The sequence below is a fragment of the Aptenodytes patagonicus genome, chromosome 5 (genome assembly GCF_965638725.1).
Source record: "Aptenodytes patagonicus chromosome 5, bAptPat1.pri.cur, whole genome shotgun sequence".
Classification (NCBI taxonomy): Eukaryota; Metazoa; Chordata; class Aves; order Sphenisciformes; family Spheniscidae; genus Aptenodytes; species Aptenodytes patagonicus.
The window spans coordinates 47,520,735-47,543,234 of NC_134953.1; the positions used below are offsets into that span (position 1 = coordinate 47,520,735).

Consider the following 22,500-nt stretch of genomic DNA (forward strand, 5'->3'; position numbering starts at 1 on the left):
TGTGTAAATAAGCATACAAGTAACTTAATGTTAAATCCTGTAACTTATTTTATGGCATTTGCCTGGATTATGACAACAATTCCTTCTGGGTTTATAACATGAAATGAGAAATCTGACATTTGGCTCAAAGCTTTACAACACCTTCAAATAAAAGACATTTGTTGTTTTCAAGGAAGAACCATTGCTACACACGGAGTACTGAAAAGAAGTTGGTGAGAGAAGAGCTTGCAGTAACTTCCCCCACAAATTCTCAACAGGTCAGCATTCATAAAACACGCTTATTGCTGTTTTCAGCTAAATAGGAACTGGAATACAAGCACCAGTCTTGGAATATATTTTTCTGTAGAAAACTGTAACACATCCCTGTCTGCAGGGCAATGATTTCACACCACCGCAGCTGCCTACTGGTTTTAATCATTTTATGTTCCTTTCATCTCCTGTAGCCATCATTCCGTGTTACGGAAAATAGAAATTTTAAGAGAAGACTTACATTGGGAAATCTGGTCATGTTTGTATGCACATCGACTCTGCATCTATTACTTCATTAAATCAAGTTGATCTCGTTTTCATCAAAGTTTATCAGTGAAAAAAAGTCTGCCTTAGCTATAGAAGTATGTCTAGAGAACACCCTCTAAATCAATAATACATGAAGCAAATGAGCTCTTATTTAAAACTCTTCTAATGAGCAATCTGAATCTCAGTATTGTGACCACTGCAATATTTAACCACTGCTTTTTCTTCTCTCTCAGCATGACATCAAATGTATTTCAAAAGCAGAGGGTGGAAAGCCACTGAATCATTTTGCCTCTCCTATCAGCACAGCCATGCAAAACCAAACTACAAACAACTCCACGTTACATACTTCAACTTTTAATTAATCCAAACATCATGCTCTGAGCAGGTGTGTTGGCAAGGATGCTAGGTGACATGAAAGTTGGATTGCCACTAAAATGCAATTTGTTGATCAAGCTAAAAACTATAGTATGGTTCTGTGCAGTTTTCTGAAAATATTTAGTACGTGAAGTAGAGAAGAGCACGTCATAGAAAGACACAAAAAGTGACTGGGCACCAGCTACAAAACGGAGGTTAGATATTGTTCTTGGGGCATAAGGGAGAAAGGAGTGAGTCAGATTTAATGATTTCTATCTCATAAGCAGTAGGGCTTCCCAAACCACTCAGAACGTTTCTTTACCTACTGGCATCAGATGAGTGACAGGACAAACGCATGCATAGAGCATAAGATAACGATAATCAAAAATGGAGATGGATAGGGAATAGGTCACAATGTGGTTCCTCACTTGTGCATACAGAAGACCTGGGAAACAAGCAAAGCCCATTTGGAAAGGATCAGAAAATTAACTTATCAAATAGAAGAAAAAAAAACCCAGAAACAACCCACAAAACAATCTGGCAGTGAAAGCAGGTCAGCCTGCCAACTGCTCACAAGCACTAAAATCCTGGGCAATGACAAGTAAAGCATATGGATAAAAGTCATATGAGACTACGTGGTAATCACTCTCAAATCTGGCCAAACCTCTGCACCTCAGTATTTGCCACACTGAGCCATTCCTCTTTAATGGTTCTATGCAATTGCCTGCGGCGTAAGGCTGACAAGACCATCATAAAGCATTAACCAATTCAATAAATCTATGCGGTTAATCAAAAAAGGCATATGACTTAATTGTATAAAAGTCAACTTAACCTATTAAAAGCCCTGTTTAACCTCACTGTCAGAAGATCAGGGAAGCAAAAAAGATGAGAAATGGAAAAACAAAACTTCTATGCAGCTTATTAACAATTCCTCATTACACTGCACTGCAATAAGGGACTCAAACTGGTGTTACAATGATCAACACTTGCCAGAGTTTTGCTCAACATCAAGCTATTGGGAAATTAAGGGTGTTTTTCCCAAAATAAAGTCAAACTCATGCTTTCTTCTATTGTGGAAGTACTTCAGATGACAAAGAGGCCCTAGGATCTGACCAGATTCCTATTCCCTAGCTTTACAAGGTCGGAAAGGACCATGACTTTTACAACACTAACTCATTTATTCAAACTTTTCTCCTTGTAGACTGGCTTAAAGGCCACAAGGCTTAAGCAGCTGCCACAGCATCACCTCTGCCCTGCACCTCGTTAAGCACTGCCCATTTTCAGCTGTATTTGACAGAGGCAGGGGTCTCAAAACTTTTTAATTTCTTACAGCTCTCATTAAAATAGGCAGAAGGGTAAAGGACAAATTTGGACCCTGGCAGTAGAGAAGGCTGTAGGTTAAGTTCAAATGTAATAGGAGATGGCAAAGAATCCATGTAGCAAAGGAAACACTACAACTAGGAGAAAACCTTTTGTCAGATACTGCACATTTTCAACTATATCAGACATGATAATTAAACTAAAGGATACAAAACTACAGAAAGATGAGCTTCAGAAATGCTATTACTAATGTAAAGTGGCTTTTTTCTTAGTAAAGAAGGGGATGCACTTCCACACTAGTGCTGACTGTGGGAGGGACATTTCTACATACAATGCCTCTCTGTAAGATGCCTTACGGCTCATCCAACCATAATCCTGCTCTCAGCTGTGCCAATCTGACTATGTGCAGTCAAAATGCTCCATGGAGTTAATCCCAAAACATTCAATTCAGTAATCAGTTCCGATACAGTAACACTTTGCTGCACTACTGAGAAGATCTTAAAAAATTATATTTCTTAATTTACAAATGTTTATGGAGTCCTCGTCTAAATCAATGCCTTCCAAACAAACAAAATCATTGGGAACTTGAGAGAAATTCCATTTAGATAATATATTGGAAAAGCAGAATTCAGGTTCCTTACTGCAGTAAGTAACAGATAAGTATTTTTACAGCTGACACTATATTAGTATAAATATTTATGAGTATTGTATCTAAGAGTATAAGCTGTAAATGATGAGTGATTTTAAAGCATGCATGTGAACAAAACAATTATTTCTTCGTGAACAGATGAAAAAAATCAAACTAGAAATAACTGTATCAATTCACCAAAGACTAAACTTTCTTTTCTTTTCTGTTAACAAGGATTTCTTATCTAAAAGTAACTTGGGCAGGAAACATGAAGACATGTAAAATTCCCTAGGGGTGCATATAAACCTTTGAATCAGAAGTTATATTCAGCCAAGGGAAAACGTTGGCTAATATAAACCCCTACAGATACATTTAAACGCTGCTGCCGAAGTCTTCGAAAGGGGAAGAAAGCTATTTCTATCCAATATTCCAATCAGTATGTTAATGGGAAGATTTAACAGCAACAAGACACAAAACATGTTTCAGATGACTGATCAGGAAAACCTACAAGTACTTCCAATCTTCTGCTGGTATTGGTGCACACACTAATTTCAACAGGTTAAAAGAGAAACACATCCTGCAAGCAGAAAGTGGAGAGAAGTTATGATGTAACTTCAGTATAGCGTCAAATATACCTCAAGTATATATACCCCCCAGCAGCAATACCTTGCAAGTCATTCTGCACTTCTTAGAACAAGATCTGTAAGAGTTAATTATCTGTGATAAGTACTTAAACCTCTCTTCTCTCCAAAGATGAAGGGCTCAAACATCTTCCAGCAGAATCAGTGGAAGAATTTCTACAAGCGATGAAAGATTTGGCACAAACTTGAAAACCCTGAGTTGTAGAAATACTTCTGTTGCCTCAAAGAGCTACATGAAAACCAAGAAATTACTTTTAAAGATTTTTGAAGAGAATTATTTTAATTTATTTTAAAGATTTAATTTAAGAGGCCTTAAATTAAGTCCCCTAGTTAACTGGTTCCAAATAATACCCAACCCAAATAATACACAACACAAATACAAGTGTAAACCGTCACTGAAAATAGTCAGAAACATTATTCAATCCAAAATTATTTAAAAACATGTCATGGTTTTACAATTTGACTTGAAGTATAAATTTCAGGGGTTTAATAATCTTTGTTCGTTGCTAGTCAATGTAATATACATCAACACATATAATACCCTCTGCTGTCAAAAGTGAGAAATAAGTATTTCATGCTCGCTTCTTCAGTGAGTACATATCAAGAACACACTGATACAACAATGGCTGCGAGGATCAGCTATATTTGATGAGACAACTAACACATACTTGTTTAAATACATTCCTGCTGCCAAAAGAAGCAGGTAGGTTATCAACAGTTGCTAACCATACTAGTTATTGTCTTCATTTTAGAGCTGAAGTACTGTAAAACATTTATGGCACGCCATATTTTGCAGTATAAATACCATTCTGCTACCAATGTTGTTAGAGGAAGAAGCAAAGATAAAATTAAAGATCTGTATGGTATGACAAAAGTTACAAAAATAGGGTAAGATGCAAAAAAGCTGTTAATAAGACCTCTTCCATGAAACAGCTTTTTTTTTTTTCTTTCCCCTTTTTTAATATCTGTATTTGTCATAAACATGTTCTGGTCATCAAGTCTACATAGTTGCAGTAGTGCCACTACTAGTGCCACTAGTGTAGCATTTTCTTTATGAGGAAGGGTATCATTACACACATTTATCTCAGGAAGTGTGATTGTGCTTTTCCAATTGTTTTTAACATCTGAAAATCTGAACTTTTAATGCAGTTGAACTTTCAATATAACTTATTTGTAAAACTTCCAAACTTTCACAAGACAGTTTCTCTCTTCTTTGTTCTGGACAGCAAGGAATAGAAGGTAACACAGAAAACACCTGTATTTTATCACTAAAAGCTGTATTACCTCCAAATATGCAAGCCAGAGCTTTTTCACTACTTTTTCTCCAGATGTCTCCTTTTCTGCAATCACACCATTAGATTAACTATAAGTCACAGAAAGGAATTTTTTCAAAAATCAAGGAAAATAAGTATACTCTAAGTTCAGTTTTAAAAAGGCTGAGCGACATAGGCAAAATAAGCGTCCTTCTCGCTTTTGAAAACGTCAGATTTTTTGTTTTAATACTTTCTAATATACATATAAGCCTACAATGATTCATAAATATGGCTTCTGACTCTTTGGAAACCCTACTCTGAGTAGTCTCAAACTAACTTAAATACCTACACTCAAGACTAAAACAGAAGATTACATGTCACAGCCTCTCTGAATTTCTTGCTCCACGATGCCCCCTACTGCAAATCTGCAGAACAAACGCAGAGCAAACATTTCCAAATGCAACCTTGCAAGAAAATGACTACACCCTGAGAATCATCCTGCATGCATAAATAACGTATTTCAGTTTAGTGGTAGAAAAGAAAATTTTAAAAAGTATGAAAGGAATTTTTAAAGCCATTTCATAAATGTTATTGAGTGTCATGGTAATCACATGGAACAGAAAATAGCCTCTCCATTTAAAATAAAGTCAAACGACAGAATCCTCTTTATCTTTGCTCCAGATATTCTACTGACTCTAATCAATAAAGTACATCTTTTGTAAAATAGATTTCTCTGATGTAATGTTAGACTTTTTTATTTTTACAGAGCTCTCCCATAATGGGAAATACAGGAGATAAGTAGCTTTCACTAAAAGAAATAGAAAATGTCTTTCGTTATAGCCACATGAAGTTTTAATGAAATGCCTCTGTAACACAGAAATAACGACCTTGAAGCACCATATTCCCATTAAATCTCATTCACCACATATATAAACTGATACCACAGGATTTCTTGCAAGAACTTTAGGACTGGAATGAAAAGAACCAAGTTTAGCAGTAACCTGCTTTATTAAAACAATTTCTTTAGAGAAAAAACTGACATTGTCACTACTAAAATCTAATCTCAATTGGGAGTACTAAACCAAACAATCAACAATGAAAATTAATCAATTACCACCAAGCTATTCTAGCTCACATTTCTACCCATATTTTTCTGTTTCTACTTTCATAATATTTAGAACATTTATCTTTGAAAGAAAGACAATTCTTTGAATGGATTTGTCCCACTACTAGTGTGCTGTACAGTAAAAAAATCACACCTATAACTTAGGCTGTAATACTACTGATGCATGGGTGGTCTTTTATGCTCATGTGAACACACTACTTCACGAGTGTACCTTGAAGCTTGTTTGTGACTTACAGAGTATGTATTTTACTGGAACATTTTAATTAAAGAAATATTCTTTTGACCATAATGGAAAAAAAAAAGCAACAAAAACTTATTTAGGAGTGGTGACAAGTGAAGCAAATGTTTGCATGATTCTATCACAATTTTTATTAAATAAAAAAGAAATACGCTAGCAGTTACAGATGTAAACTAGCTCAAGTCCCAAGTGACAGAGCTCCAGATCCCTGCTCCAGACTTCTGAAGTGCCTTGACAGGTCAGACCTCACGCTTGACAACTGGGATAACCATACATCCATGCTTGGCAGGGCTGTTGTGATAACTATAGCATAAGGACTGTAATCCTTCAGCAAAGATTGTAATGAACACCACTGATAATGCAAGTTCAAATGCGAGTTTAAAAGCTCACTACTATGGTAGAATGATAGAAAGAACATTTCTTGAAAAAAACTATATGCTTATTAGGTAATCTCTAACAAAGCTGTAACAGTCTACAGTAGAAACGTAATATACCTCAACATTTACTTAAAAGGCAGATTGTCAATGTACAGGGCAAGCCCAATCGTTTGGATGCATCTATTTCACAGTTTTCTAACCTATTTGCATTGTTAGTATGCAAAAATGTGTGCGAAGTGGTGTTGTCGTCCCAAATTAAACAGCTCCAGCCACTCAGATTCACGGCCTGTAACACTTTAGGATGCTCATGGCAGTTACTGGAACTTTAACCACAATTACAAACCAGTTCCTACAAACATTCTTTAAAGTCAATGGGAAACTGAAGAACTCCACAACCGTAAAAGTGACAATGTAAAGCATTCTTCTGTAGCTGGTCCTGCCGGTGAATAAACTTCATTGCTATAAAAAAAAGGACTAAGCTAAGACTACACAGGAGATACCTTATTCTTTCCGAAGCTTCATTTTGATTATTCTGCACTCTTTAAAAAAGAAGGAAGACAGAGGGAATATTATCCTTCCTAAACTGAGAGTCCAGCTGATCGATTGTCATTGTTAGTGCTGCAACATCAGTTTTGACTCATGAAGAATACTCTAGGAATTGGTAACAGTGAAGTCCCAAAACTTTATGTCCTTCACTGTATCAGAAATTTGCCCCAATTCCAGTGTGCCTCGCATGTGAAAAACAAATGGTCTGAATTATTCAAAGTTCTTGCCATCAAAGCTAATGTATTAGTTAATCATGTCATAGCTCTGGTTACACTCAGGAGAGGTGAGTGGCTCGTCATCAAATACCGGAAAACAAGTCCTAAGTCATAAAAGGGAAATTCACTACAAGAGATCTGAATGTCTGCAACAGTTTCTTATTCTTTTGCTACCAAGAAATGGTTCTAGGTAGCCTTGATATCAAGATTTTTACTGAAAATCATGTAACTAAGCACGCATAATAAACTGTAGTTTGGCATCAAAAGATTTCAGTGACTTTTATGACTTTAAGTGACTGTTACTGTCACTAGCTTTTATGACTAGCTTAAATACCTACCTACTAATTCCTTCACGGATATCATTCACAGCTGCCAACAGTTTCTGCAGACCTAAAAAAGCCTCTTCAAACGAAGACTTTGCAGTCAAAGTTACTGTGTTGGGGTCCAACTTTTGGAAAATTTCAATACTAATATTAAAAAGAAAGAAAGAAGAGACATTGAAAAGCAGTTAATAAAAATCCTCAAAATTCAGAGAAACCCAGTATCTATTGTATGCATTGTCAAATGTGTATCTATACTAAAACCATGTTATCAAAAACAGTCTTAGAATAAATAGTAGAAAGACCACGCCCTACAATTGTACTTCTCTATTTAAAATTTTCCTTGGCAACTATATTCTGTAACAGTATTTTACCTTTGACTTAAATAGATTTATCATCAAACTTCACTTGAGAATGAAAGTCTCTTCAGGCACAACTTGAGTACAGCTGAGTAAGCCTCTCTTAGAAGAGAACTGTTAGGTTAACGAAGCAAGATGAAGTGCTTTCCATCAATTTTCCAAGCAGCTTCATTCTCCAGATTTATTGGAATGGGCTTGATGCCTTCCCTGCAATGGTTGCATTGGGACGATGAGCTGCAGTGCACTCATGAAAAATCATCCCCACAGGTGCGAGATAAGTAGTATTTTCTTGACATGAGCAAGAAGAGTGCGAAGTGACCTTTGATTCTAAAATTTTATCCTCTTTTCACAGCATGGTCCTTAACAGGTGGCAAGAGCCAACAGTTCAGTTGCATTTTCATTTTAAAGTGATACACTTGAAAGAGTTTTCCCTTGATGCCTATATGAAACCTTCAAATTCATGATTACTATCCCAGTAAGAGAACTGTGAAGTAGGAGACTGTTCTCTGGCGCAGATCCTCAGCTGACCTCAACACCACACCAAGCCATCTCCTAACCAGCTTCAATTCAGATTAATTTGCACTGGTGTAAGCCCAGAGGACTTACACTGGTGCAGCTCTATAAGTGCATTCAAATGCTAGTGTGGAAATGGCATTGGTAGAGTTATTATCACTGTTTACTAGGTGAGTCCTTAACAGACCACCAAAAATGGAGTTCCTCTGTGCTTGATGTAACTCAGTGTCCCTCCTTTGAAAAGATTTCAGATTAAGACTACAAAAAGAAAACACAGTATCTATTCAGATTTTGTGATAGCATCCAAAAGCATGGCATCTCAATGATTTTCAAGCAGATTTTTCAACAATAACCAAAATACTAACAATGGTAAAACATCTAGATGGAGGGGGGTTTAACTTCATGCAATTCTGAGTTTAGATGAGAACAGAAATTCATCACTAGATTCTTCATTTGGATTTTATAGAGTGAAGGATTTTGCTTAACAAGAAAACTTATATTTCAAATTGATTAAAGTTTAAAAAAAAGTAAACAATTTTGCATAGGCTAGTATACCTCCGCAGGATTTGGAAAGAAAATAACCACGAGAAAACTTAGAGCTTGAATGCCTCTTTTTTATGGATAAAGATGAGATTTCCATAGATGTCTCACATTTGGGGCTCTTACAGGGTTTTCAACACCATTCTCTAAGGCCATTTATTTCAGCCACTGTCCAGAAAAAGAGCTAGACAGATCATTGACTCCATCCACATAACAATTTGTATGCTCCTAACTTCTTTGTGTGACAAGTTGTGTGATTTTTTTTTTTGCCAATTTTGATTAATTACTAAAAACTTCTTCTCTAAAATAGGGGAAAAAAATGCAATTTCTAAAGTGTGTTTGTTTGAAAATTATGTAAGATTATGTAGAGGTTCTGAATTTCTTTAGCAAACTGTACCTGTACAAGTTTATTGTATTCCATACACCTTCAAGGACTGACCAGATTTCCTGGTGCCTGTTTTCTTGAGCTACATTAAAGCTTGGATGTAACTTTTTTTCTTCACAGTTTTGAAGATTTGGTGTCATTGCTTCCATTTTTTCACATACAGCATTTTCTGAAAGAACCATGATGTCTTCTGATAAATCCTGCTCACTGTCCGACCTCACCTTGTAAAACAGTTTAGCAAACAAATAATGAGTGTATTTGGTTCCGAACTTAAGAAAACTTGAACGCTTTTTTTTTTTTTAAAGCAATGCTCAAAAAAGCAAGGCAGATCTCTTCCAGTCATAACCATCTTTATTTATAGTCTCTGCATCCAAAGCACCTCTCAGTCCTTCACCAAGTCTTTCTTCTATATGTATATATTGGTATTTCTACAGATAGGAAATGGAAGCAAAGGGAAACCCTGTGCCAAAGCTTCCCAGGCATGGTAAGCTGGTATAAACGAGAACTGCTTCTTACTCTTACACCCTATCCCACGACTGATGGCACATTTTCCTGTGCAACAGCACAAAGTATTCATCTACTCATTTGGTAAACTGGTTCAGAAAATTTGTCCAGGTTAAACTGAAACTGATCTGGCACAACGTAGTCTGTATAAGGGCAGTTCTTTGTGAAGTCAAACACCTGTCAGGACAAGGACAGCACAAAACAAGTTTCCAGACAGAAAGCCTGCTTCTTATGGCAGCACCGTTCACAGAACTGCGGACTAAAGCAGCTGACTGCAATGCACACAGAAGTAACAGACAGTAGACAATCAAGACTCCCCAGATCATCCTTCCTCTCCTTGACCACCTTCTTCTTCCTTTACCCTTCAGCTTTCTCCAAAACTGCAAAGAACTTTTTACACATACTCTGACCTGTATTCTTTCCCATATATAGAAATATTTCAAGTCATCCATGCTCATTATTCTGTTTTTTATGCCATTACATATGGAACTAACAGTAACCACAAACCAAGACACTGAAATTTCTTCCACAGCAACTCAGAGATGAGCTGGAGGTAAAGACATACTTCTCAGAACACAAAAGGTATCAGGACACCCCCCATTAACTATCACAAAGCACATGATACAAGCGAATCCCTTCTTCATGTGTAGCACCAGAGCTACCAAGACAATGAAAGCTGAAATAACACACCTAGGAATAATAGTGTTGGATCAATGTCAGAAGTAGAAACAATTTAAATTTTAATCTTAGTCTTTAAGGCCCTTTTCCATCAGCTATAAATACAATAGAAAACTAAGATGTTTTTCCTCAAAGCAGCTAAATAATGTTTTTCAGTCACCCTCCTAATACTAACACATTTATATTAGGGGAAAAAAAAAGTCTACCAAGCATATATATAAAGGCAGATATTTGCTACATGGAAATAAAAGTTAAATTTGAGGTCTATTAATTTTTAAAACACTCTAGCAACATTTCCTGCAATAATTTGTTGAAATTATGGGAATAATTTAGAAATCTAAGCCAGGTTTATAATATAAACATGGAGCAACTTCAAGAAGATGTTAGGTGAACAAATACTAAAGCTCCCCTTACCTCTCTAAGTGTTTGGTATAGCTTACTCACTTCAGCATAAGCCTGGGGAAGTACACCATTATAGTCTGACCTTGAACTGAAAGCATGGAGTAATTTTTTGGATTCCTGGAGCAAGATACCCACTGTTGAGGAGTCAACTGTTTTACCTGATATTTAGACAGTAATATGGGAAATAGAAAAAAAAAAGTGTTAGGAGTTATCAATCCTAGGAGGCAAATTTAATACTCAAATATCTGGATTAACTGAAGCACATAAAAAGCCTTGAAAATAGTTCAGAAACATTACATAAAACAGTCTCAAGAGAAACGTGTGTGAGGTTAAGAATTCTCACTTCTTAATCAAGTCTTCCAAATTTATCCCAGGATCTGGCAAGAGGATCAACTGGCATATCTAAAATAATTCTGCAGAACAGCAATATCCCAAAAGAGGTATATCTGTTAAAATCAAATTTTTAAAGACATCTTTAAATAAATGAAAGGGTTTTAGTTTGGGGTTTTTTGTTGGCTTTTTTTGAAAACAAACCTCCCTGCCCTCTTCTATCACATTAAGTAGTCTTTACTCCTCCATAATTTATTTGGCAAATGCAGATTATTTGGCCACACATAACATTGTGGCAAAGGAGGGAGAAAGATTATTTGCTTTTTAAAAATAGTTCAGAGACTTTGGTGACCATTAATATATATATAGTCATGAAAATGTTTTTCCCCTCATTTTTGCAGGTAGAGATGTGTGAAATAAATTCTTACATGCCTGACAGTGTCCATACATTTGCTTTTACTGTCTCTGTATAAAAACTAGAAAAAAGCCAGCAGAATACTGAATTGCCAAAAAAAACCCCCAAAAAACAAACAAACAAAAAAGCCCCAAACCCCCCAACCATTTTGGAAATAATATTCATGATTTTTGCAGGTGATATTTAGACCACCTGGGAGCAGAGCCTGGACAGACTTGATCTTGGCACAAGCTTTCTTTTTTTCTTTCTTTTCTTTTTTTTTGTTAATGTAATTCATAGCTCATCAATTTCAGTTCAATTCTGGCTTTAAGGCTACAAAAACAGTGTTGGGATTTTGTCACCCATCCGGAGAATAAACTGTGGATCAATACAAAAGTAGATAAGACTGTCCAAGGTATGGCTCCATTTGGATAACCTTAAATTGAAAAAAAAGCAGAAGAGGATGGAACACATTACTATTTAAACATACTGAGTACATGCCTTTTCAAAGTGTCTACTTCTGTAACTACTAAAACCAGAACAGTGAGGTTTTTTACAAGTTTACGATTAACATTCTCAGAGATTCTTACCTGTACAAAGGTGTTTATAGAGACATTCAATGGTTGAAAGTAAACTCCTTGGCACAACATAACCAAACACAGCCATCCAGTGTTTTTTGTAACACTTCAGCAAGTTTGCTAATGTCCATGGTGGCTTCAGATACAGTATCTGAAAGATAATGTGTTATAAATTCAAAGGCTGATTTTCACACAGACATATTCCTATACATTTCACAACTGCTCTATTCTTCAATAACGTTATGATTTGTGCTTGCTGAAGTAGAATTCCAATGATTCCTCAGAAATAAAGCTATATTCAGATTTAACAAGTTTATCTATTAAGAGATTTGATTCAGCAGCTTCATGGGTTAAACAGTGATACTCATGTAGAAGCATTCGATGTACCATCATTTTCATGATTTTTGGTTCCCCTTTCCTCAAACGCTCCAAATACTCGAGTTATCTCTTAAAGTGATTTAATGCATTCTTGTGTACAAAAGCCAGAACAACAGTAAATATGCCTTTGATTTTCTAGTATCGTTAAAAACATAAAAATAAACACACGTTTCCTAGCTGTGACTATATATACAAGAAGTAATATATGCATATGGCAATAAAATCGAAATTTATTACTACCAAGTGAAAGCAGAGTTTGAAAAGATGTTAACAGAAATCAACTAAGTTAATCAGAAGTGCCCAAAAGCTTAATAGCTAATCAAAGCTCTATCTTGTGGAACAACAGTCATTCCATGCAAATGATTTTTTTTTTTGAAAGCCATAGAGGCTTATCTGCAATAAGTTTAAACTTCTAACTAAACCCTACCAGCTATAAAATGGAATCTAAACCAAAGCATGGATAATTTGAAAGTGCCTTGTACACGAGTATTTATTTTCTGTTAACAATACTTTTGAAAGCGTGAGTGTTTGGAGGTTCTTGTTAACGCCCCTGTAATTCTGCATCTGCATTGTAACCAATTTAGCTGTGAACAATTTTATGCACATGGTATCTAAAAACATCTGTTTTGATGGGGAAGAAGTGCCTGCAACAACCGTGCCTCAGTATTATATAAAACGTGATGGAATAATTTCTTGAAGGACATTTACAATGCAGTGGTTTAACCATACTAGAAAAGCCGAAGTAGAAATTTAATGCAACTAATAAAAAGAGTTCTGAAAATTCACACTGAACAGCCAGCATCTCTGTTACCATATTATTAAAAAACTGTTAAAATACTGCACAGTCATTACTGGTCAAATAGAAGAAACTTGTTATAAAACGAAATAGTAAAACTGAACACTGAACTGTTCACTGTTAGTGAACTGTTACATTAGTGAACTAGATGACTTAGCTGTTTGGCTTAGCAAAGGTACTAATATCATTGAAATACCAAAGACATTTAAACCTCTTAATACTTGAAATATCAAGCAAGATGACATAAGAAACCACCTCCATCCATAGGTTTCCGAATGCAATTTTCATTTCAGTCTCCAAAATACAAGATAAAGCTTCTCCTAAGTTCTTTTCAAGGTCTGGAAGTATATTTGGGAATTGCGCAGTAAGACTAGCATCACCTCTTTCCGTTTCCTCGAATTCTGTATCTGTCAAACCAATGATAATAAACGGTACTTATTGCAACTGTTTCTATATCTAATTTATGTTGATAGTACACAAATAACTTGTCCCCATAAAGACAGACTGCACTTTATGTTATAAAGCAGATGGGCTACATCTAATTAGGTTTCAAGTATTTCTAGTTATACCCACTTGTACTGTGGGTATTTTTAATTATAAGCTACTATCCAAGAGGATTAATTTCCCCAGAGCATTATTCATTTGTGATCTTACTCCACATTTCTTTTTTCCTTAAATAACTTAGATCATAGACAGCCAGTGGGGTTATCAGCAATTATAAGAAGATCACTTCTTAATACTGTAAGCTGTATTTGTATCTTTGGAAAAACGAACAGGCAACTCAAGAATCAAGTTCTACTGTTTGGGATGCAGGTAAAGGTATTAGCATAAAATGTAAGGAGTGATCTTAGCATACTGAATTTTCCAACTACTAAGAATAGGACCCAAACTGGCTTAACTGGAAAAACCTCTTCTCAATCCTAAAAAGTTCAGGACACCTTTTAAATGACTATAAACACAGTAAATTCATGCTGTGTTTTCTTTTCTATAAAACAAAAATACATCACATTTGAATTTCCTAGAACTCTGAGAAACAGATGTTTTAATAAAGGTCTCAAACTTTCAGAAAACCATTTACCTTTGAAAACAAAAGATCTGCTCCAAACAAAAAGCATTCCTAAGAATTCGAAGTATATGAAAACTGAAGTTATAGTAGAAACTATTCTCCCTCTCCTACACTGCTTATTAGATGTCTCAAACACCAGTGTATGTATACATGCACATTAAACAAGCTTACCACATTTTGACTGTTGCAGCTCAACACAGTTCTGGTGCCTGTTTACGTTCAGATTCTGTAGAGCAGTAACCAAATCAGCTTTGCAGAATGCCTTGACCTCACTCACAATGGCTTTACTACATAAATTTTTATCATCCCTAGGAGAAGAGAATTAATTGTTGACATAAAACTGACATTACTAGTCATAGTAAGTAGTAAGTAATAAAAGCAACACACTGAAAAAATTGTCTTCTGTAAGCTTATTTGGCAAGCTTCATTATATACAAAGTTTTCTTTCTCAAGCAATTAGAATCAGTTTGAAAAATTAAACCAGAAAATTAACTAAAGCATCTATTCTGAAAAAATTAGAAACATACTGAAAAATGTTTCAGGCTCTAGGTTTGCTTTAAGAAAAAAACAGCTATAAATACTACAGCAATGATGCCTAGTTGCTATGATCTTAGAATGCAAACAAGGCAATAATTCTAAGACAGTAATATCTTATTAGATTGCTACAATAAATTCTCATTTTTGACACCCTTTTTTACGGTTCTACTGGTCAAATCATTGTCCCAGATGCCACCCTGAGGTATACACTGCTCCAGCAGAACGACTATAAAGATGCAGTACAAAGTTGGATCCTAGTACTTTCTCAAAAATTCCCATTGCTTATATTGATAAAGGATAAAGGGATTTTCAGATGAAAAGCACTTCTGAAGTCACCTCTTGTTCTTTACTCAGAGAAACCTAAAATCATTATCAATAGCCCTGCCAATACTGCCACTGAAATAGTTATTTTCAGCAGCAACCCAATCCACACATCTCAACTTAAACAAACCAACTGATGCCTAGTGTCTTAACCCCACTTACTGAAACTATGCAGGAAATGGTTCTAGCAAAGACCAAAGCAAGCTGTTTACAGTACCTGTCAAGGAATATTAGCCCTTTAAAAACTAGCTTCATGTGACTTGTATGAAATTGAGAGTCAATACTCAGAAGTCAGCTGTTCTCCTCACAAAACAAGAACAGAGGCAAACCTGTCTCCATCTTCCCCCTTTCTAAGGTTAACCCTCAATGCCTATCATCCTCCCCAAACCAGAGGCAAATCTAACTCCATCTTCCCTCTAAGATTAATCCCTGACAATGTTTTTCACTGTTCCCGAGCAGGTGAGCAGAAACAAAGTATCTAACTGGATCTCAATCATTAATACAAATTGTTTTTCTATTTTGTAACTCCAGTAATATTTTTTATGAGAAATCAGAATAAAATCTGAGAAATCTATGCTTTAAAAAGTTTTAAAATTGAATATTGAGTAAACTTAATTCTACTTCAGGCCTCAAGCACATGAAGGTGATTAAGTCTACAATCTTTGTATTTTATTATATCCTTCTACTCTAGGTTTTAGGAGGGTGATTGCTCTTCAAAAAGCTTACTTCAGAAACAGCTCTTCATTTTAAGATATGATTTGAAAATAGTGTATTTGGCTTGAGACTAGCTTACACCTCATAAGAGACCTAAAACCACACAGGAACTCACGTGCAGAGTATTACAACAGCTTGAGGAAAGAGGTTCTGATACTGCAGACAACATTGTAAAACACGATCATCATTGTTCTCGTCACTCAGGCCATCTGCAAATTTAGTTAAGACAGTGCTGACGTGTTCAGAAGTAACTCAACATAAGAAATACTTCAGTGTAGTCACGGTACTGTTTTTAAATTTAATACTCCCCAAACAAGGACAGAGAAGAGTAATCTAAACACAAATCTGAGCTTTGAATTCTTAGGTACAACTCCACTCAAAAATGTTATGGTTTTGCCAGAAAACATCAAGTGAACCACACGTAAATTTGAGTATGTTAGATTTTGTGACGACTGAGTCAAAAGCAAAAGCACACAACATATATTTAGCTCATAGGTAAAAGTAACTAGATGAATTTTCATTAAGTAATCCCCCACTTACAAAGAGATGTAGCTAAAAGCGAGAAACAATTGATAAAATGATAGCAAACAAAGCACTAATTTGAATAAGGTATTTGCATACTATAGCCTTGGATATGCTCTGAAGGCTGCTGTAAGCTATTAGGTAATTTTAATTAGCAAACTGCAGCGTGAAGACTGTATTAAACTCAAAATTTAATGCTAAGGTTCACACTAGGTGAACTGCAAGGATTAAGTACCCAAAACAAATTAATTGCACATATATTACATATTTTTTGAGAAGCAAGCTGCATGGATTGCCCCCACAATTTTGAATCTTGGTTTTTGAGACACATGTAGATGAACTGGACTGCGGGGATAGCTTTGTCCCGAACATGCTGCAACATTTTCCCCTTCTTCAAGTTGTCCAACTCTTGTAGAACGACCCAGGGAATTATTAATGCAAGTCTGCTAACCCCTAAAAGGAAAAAAAAAAAAACAAACCACAACCAAAAAACAAAGACATTTTGAAGAGCCGCGCAAAGTACTACAGTTAACTTTTAATTCAAACATCATATTTATGTAAGTTCACACTTATCTTTTTTACCAGTAGTTTTCATATTCTGTGTTCAAGAGTATCTAGCATTAAAAAATGAACAACTGAAAAAGGCCAAGTTCCCTCTTTCTAACCTAACCTCAAACTGGCACTACATTGGTCACAAGTAAAAATCAGGCAAAAAAAAGGAATAAACAATTTTAATCTTTTAATTAGACAATTTTAAAATACTTTGACAACAGTGTGTAGTGATGTTGTAAAATACATTTGCAGCAATTAACATCCTATCACATACTCACTGTAAGATGTTAAAGCAAGGTGACAGCAGCTGAAAGAACAGGCTGAAAATACCTGAATGACCACCACAGTCACTGTGCAAAAACAATCGTCAAATAAAAGGAGTAATGGTTTGTGCTAATTGCCAGCCAGCATTCCTAAGCAAGGAACAGGAAGTATGGATATTGGACCATGGTTTTATTTGTATGTAAGTATGGTTTGAACTTCAAAACTATTAAATATGAAATACATGATAAATCAGAAATTTAATGACTGTTCCCACCCACAACAAATACTTCAACTGTTTTCTTTCCCATTCACATTATAAGAATACAATTTTGAAAAAATACATTAATATCCATCTTCTTTGTAATAAACAGGTTAGTAATCAGCAGCCTTCTGAACCTTTTGCATAATGGGTCTGGTGCAGGACCAGAAATTGGGAGCTGCAATATTCTAAAAAAGGCATTCCAGTGTACACAATGCAACACCATTCCTAATATGGGAAAGAGAAATACAGTCTGACACACTCTTGAAAATTGCTCAGGCCCTTATTAAAGTTATTTTCCAGGTGGCTGGAATAAGTGTATTCATTAGCTGAAAGCAAAGCACCCTAAGTATTCTGATAGATTCCAAATATGTCTACCAACAACTGACACACACAATCCTAATCCTGCTAACATTAAATCACTAAAAGCTTCACAACATATTAAAGCCAAACATTAAAGCCAAGGTCTGCAATCTGAATTCCTGAGAAACTGCTCACACATCTCACAAATTCTGTGACCTTTACCAAGACAGAAATAAAGCACTGACTGACTACTTATCAGATTGTAAATGTTTTTAGATTTCTAGAAAAAAAAAACCTGCTAAAAAGAGAGTAGAAAACATTATTACCACTAGTAATGGATTAAATGCTTAAAAGTATGTTCTTACAATAGGTAATTTACCTCTAAGAATTCATGCACGTTCCTGGGAATGTCGACCATGATTCTCTATAGGTATGTAGGTATAAGCATAGTAGGTTCTACTTTCATAGCTGAACTTTCCTTAAGAGGCAGACTATTTGGGTTCATAGAACCAGCCTCTTAAGTGTGAGCCTTTTGCCTCTATATGAAACCTGCTGCCTTTTTAAGGAGCCCAGGTTTGTTTTTCTTCACGTAGCCTGAAGTTCTTACAAAATCTGTTTTTTCTTAAAATGTCTTATTGATCACCATGTATTCACATACCTGGTATATCCTCAGATTTCAGGGATCTGACAAACTCAAGGTGACTAATCATTATATTTGTGTCAATCACCACTAATATGTTCAGACCAGAAGTAAAAGCCTCTGGGGGAAAAAAAAGAAAAAAAACAAAACAAAAAAACCCCAAACAGTAAATCAGTTGTGTACTCTCTACTCAGACCATTAACCGACTATAATAACTAGTTGCAAGTAGATACCAAAGAACATCAAATCATGACATACCAGCAGAAATATTCAAATCCTGTTCTGGAAGATCTATTTCCATACTTGTAAGTTCTCCACAAGTCTGTACTACAGACAGCGCCATCCTCTTTTGAACACGAGCAACATGCAAATCTTCAACTATCTGCATCTACAATGGAAAAAAATGTGCATGTATGAAACCAATTGTAAGCAATCACTTATGAATTGTTCCCAAAAAAGATACTTTTGCATTAACGCTGTTGTGTTAAAACTGACTAAAAACAAAGCATGAAAAATTTTAAGTTGGTACAGCAAATGTAAAGCCATGAGAACCTACTGCACATCCTCCACTATAAGAAGTCCACAAAAGACGTCCAAAATACAGCCCGGAAGGAAGATTTGTTTTATGACCTCTCTAGCTGGTACCCAAAAACTTTGTTCCATTTTTCGCTACATAGACTGTACGTTTCCTCACAGGTGTTTCTTAAAAAAAAAAAAAGTCTCTTTTCCAACTTGAAAGTTAGAGGATGGAAAATGAGATAGCTAGAGTATGTAAGCAACTATGAAGGCCCCCTACGTTGCAGAGAATAACAGAAAGGCAATCTTTCTATCTCAGAAAGTTCCTGATTAGCAGTACTTTAGCAAGTTTGTTTAGTATTTGAAAAAAATGCTCCACATTTTTTGAAGTACAGATCATAAGCCAAGAATGCAAAATACTAGGAACGGTCACGGAATTGTCCAGCTACACAACCTCAGTGCCATGAGTCTTTCATACATCTTAGAAATGTTAAATTAAAGCATTACTAACCTCTTGGTCTGCTTCTGGGTTCTGACTGTCTTGAAGGGGTGGAAAGACTTCAAAGCTCTGTAGGAAGAATTAAGAAAAATGATACCAACAACATAAAATATCAAGGAAGACTGAGGAACAAGTAATCCCCATATCAAGAATTTCGGAATACAGCTCTCTAGTGTTAAACAAGTACATCACTAACCTTTTGGACAGACTTTATGCCCTCACCTTCTTGGTAGGAGTCAGACGTGCATGGGACCTCAGAATTCTAGAAACAAGTAGGAACAGAAGTAGAACATGCATCAGCCTTTTAGAGTGCTTTTTAGAGAACACCGAATATTTCCAAGTGAATTGAATAGGTAACATAAAACATATTTTGAATATCCATGACGAAGCATCTACAGTATCATTTCAAAAGGGCTTAGAAGGATGGCTTTCTTTTAAAATAAATATAGTGGTTTACACAGTAAGCCTATTTTTCCAATTTCTTGTGGGTTTGTGACTATGTTATTCTTGCTCTGGGCTTCCCAGTTCAAGACAGACATGAATTTAATGGAGTGAATTGAGCAAAAGGGTCACTAAGATGATTAAAGGACTGGGGCATGTCATACAACAGGCTGAAAGAGCTGGGACTGTTTGGCCTGGAGAAGAGAAGGGGGAATCTTATCAATGTTTATAAATATCTTATGGGAGGGTGTAAAGAAGATGGAACCAGACTCTTTGCAGTGCCCAGTGCCAGGACAAGAGGCAATGGGCACAAACTGAAACACAGCAAATTCCATCTGAACATAAAAATCCCCCACTTTTTTTACAGTGAAGGTGCTTAACAGGCTGCCCAGAGAGGTTGCGGAGTCTCCATCCTTAGAGGTATTCAAAACCTGACTGGACACAGTCCTGGGCAACCTGCTCTAGCTGACCCTGCTTGAGCAAGGGGGCTGGACTAGATGATCTCTAGAGGTGCCTTCCAACCTCAATGATTCTTTGGTTCTGTATGTAATTACTATCTTTGCATACTCACAAAATGATCGTGCTACCGTAACATGAACTGAAATCATGTTGCTAGGCATGTTAACGAGAACATCAACAAAGAAGTAACCATGCTGAAGATAAGTTGAGGCGCAGAGCCAAACACAAGCTAGAACTTAGAAAAAAACAATCACAGCCAAACGTGAAGTTCTGCAGGAAACGTACAAATTTAGTCCTAGATCCACAACAAGTTCTCCTGGCATCGCTTTGCCAGCAACGAGCAACCTGTTTTGGCAGGCAAGTTTTCATTGGTTTAGTTTATTCATTCAAAAATGATAAAACCATGTCAGCTCAAAAAAACCTTCTGTTGACTTACACCTAAATTGAAGTATCCCACACCCCCAGCAGCAAAGTAAAGCTATGAAAGCATATGTGCAGACACAGTCCTGATACTCAAGACCTTTGTTCTTCTAGTTTGTTTAACCATTTAGCAGAGCAGAGAAGCATTTTAACATGGTTTACATTGGGATCAGAAAAATCCATCTAGTTAGCTATGAAATCCTATTTGAAATCTGTAAGAAGATAGTCTGCTTATATAAAAACTGCCTGCCACTCAGAAACTAGCCCGAAACATCTACCTGCATAATACAAAGAACTGAGTTCTCATTACCTGCTTAAAACATAATGCTGTGGCTTCAAAGTCCCTTTCTTCAGCCCCTGAATTACCAGCAGCTTTATCAGGATCAGCATCCTTTTTTTTCTGTTTACAAGAGTCCCATTGTTGCGGTGTTTCAGTTAAATAGTGTAATGGTGTATGTTTATTCACATGCCGTTTTTTCTTAGAAAACTCCTTATATTCTTCTTCATACTCTTCTTCCCAAGTCCTAGATAACGTATTTGTCTTAGTGAAAGGTCTATCACCATGCACAGTCCCTGTAGAGGTATCAGACGGCTTTTTCGGAATTCTGACATCTTCACTCCGTTTTTTTGATCCATCTGCCTTTTTATGTGGTACATGTGAATCACACACAGATGACTTAAATTTTTCCAACATAGTTTGTTCCGCTTTTAACTTTAGTTTGCAGAGTTCAACTTTCTCTGTCTTTTTCTTCAGTGCCTTCTCCCTCTGAACTGCAAAGCTGTGCCAGAGTCTTTTTCCTTCTGTTCCATCAAAACAACTTTTGTTATAACTTTCCCTGCTAGTAGTCACTACATCAGGAGTGCGTGTACTTTTTCCATGTTTAATTTCTTTGGCTTTAAATTGGATAACTATTCTTTTTTGCTTTTCAGTTTGGATTAAAGAATTGTCTGTGGTTTTGCTTCTATTTGGAGATTTTCCTTGGGATCTTCCATCAGCGCCATGAGAAATATTAGAACTTTGGTCTCGCTTCTTCTCTTGCCCATCTTTCTCTATTTTGAATCTATAGAAACATTACGAAAAAAGTAATGTAATGTAATCTAGCTCAGTTAATGTAAAAGCACAAAAAAAAAAAAAAGCCTGCACTTGATTTAAGCAGTTACAGATAAGTATTTATGAGTACCAGTTTGGTATGTTCTTAAACATGAACTTGCAGCAACATCTGTCCTTTAAAATAGTTTGATACAGCATTTTTATTATTTACATTTTTCCTAGCTGTACAGTTATTTTAGCTTACAAAATTGAGAAAAAGCTTTTTCTGTATTCACTATCTATTGGTTTGAGAGATACCCTACAAAGTCGAGTTTCATCTTATCACACAGGTAAGTTTTAACAGCAGTTTAACGATATATGAGTTGTGTCACCCTAAAATTTGAGTGTGCAGCAATTCACCTTGGTCGCACAGTGCCAAACACTGCACAGCTTTCAAACAGTGCAAGATAAACAGACTGGAGAACTTGGAAAAGGAATGATTGATGGAAATATAGTAACATTCTACAGAAATCATGAATGATATGAAAACCGAATAGGAAACTTTC

At 35.9% G+C, this 22,500-nt stretch overlaps 1 protein-coding gene across 3 annotated transcripts in view; it reads right to left on the bottom strand.

Annotated features, from left to right (window-relative positions):
* The window catches only part of SWT1 (SWT1 RNA endoribonuclease homolog), a 39,719-nt gene that overhangs the window by 11,952 nt on the left and 5,267 nt on the right, over positions 1–22,500 (bottom strand). Inside the window, exons 4-16 of one of the 3 annotated variants that reach the window (XM_076339560.1) lie at positions 21,215–21,965; positions 19,781–19,846; positions 19,597–19,653; positions 18,828–18,957; positions 18,588–18,689; positions 16,816–17,004; positions 16,145–16,238; positions 14,629–14,765; positions 13,647–13,798; positions 12,230–12,368; positions 10,928–11,073; positions 9,386–9,552; positions 7,553–7,681 (exon numbers count right to left, since the gene is read on the bottom strand). In XM_076339560.1, the coding sequence (XP_076195675.1) occupies positions 7,553–7,681; positions 9,386–9,552; positions 10,928–11,073; positions 12,230–12,368; positions 13,647–13,798; positions 14,629–14,765; positions 16,145–16,238; positions 16,816–17,004; positions 18,588–18,689; positions 18,828–18,957; positions 19,597–19,653; positions 19,781–19,846; positions 21,215–21,965 (2,259 nt within the window). Of the gene's footprint in view, positions 1–7,552; positions 7,682–9,343; positions 9,553–10,927; positions 11,074–12,229; positions 12,369–13,646; positions 13,799–14,628; positions 14,766–16,144; positions 16,239–16,815; positions 17,005–18,587; positions 18,690–18,827; positions 18,958–19,596; positions 19,654–19,780; positions 19,847–21,214; positions 21,966–22,500 lie in introns of all 3 variants that reach the window. The other 2 variants (XM_076339559.1, XM_076339561.1) reach the window with 2 other exon arrangements.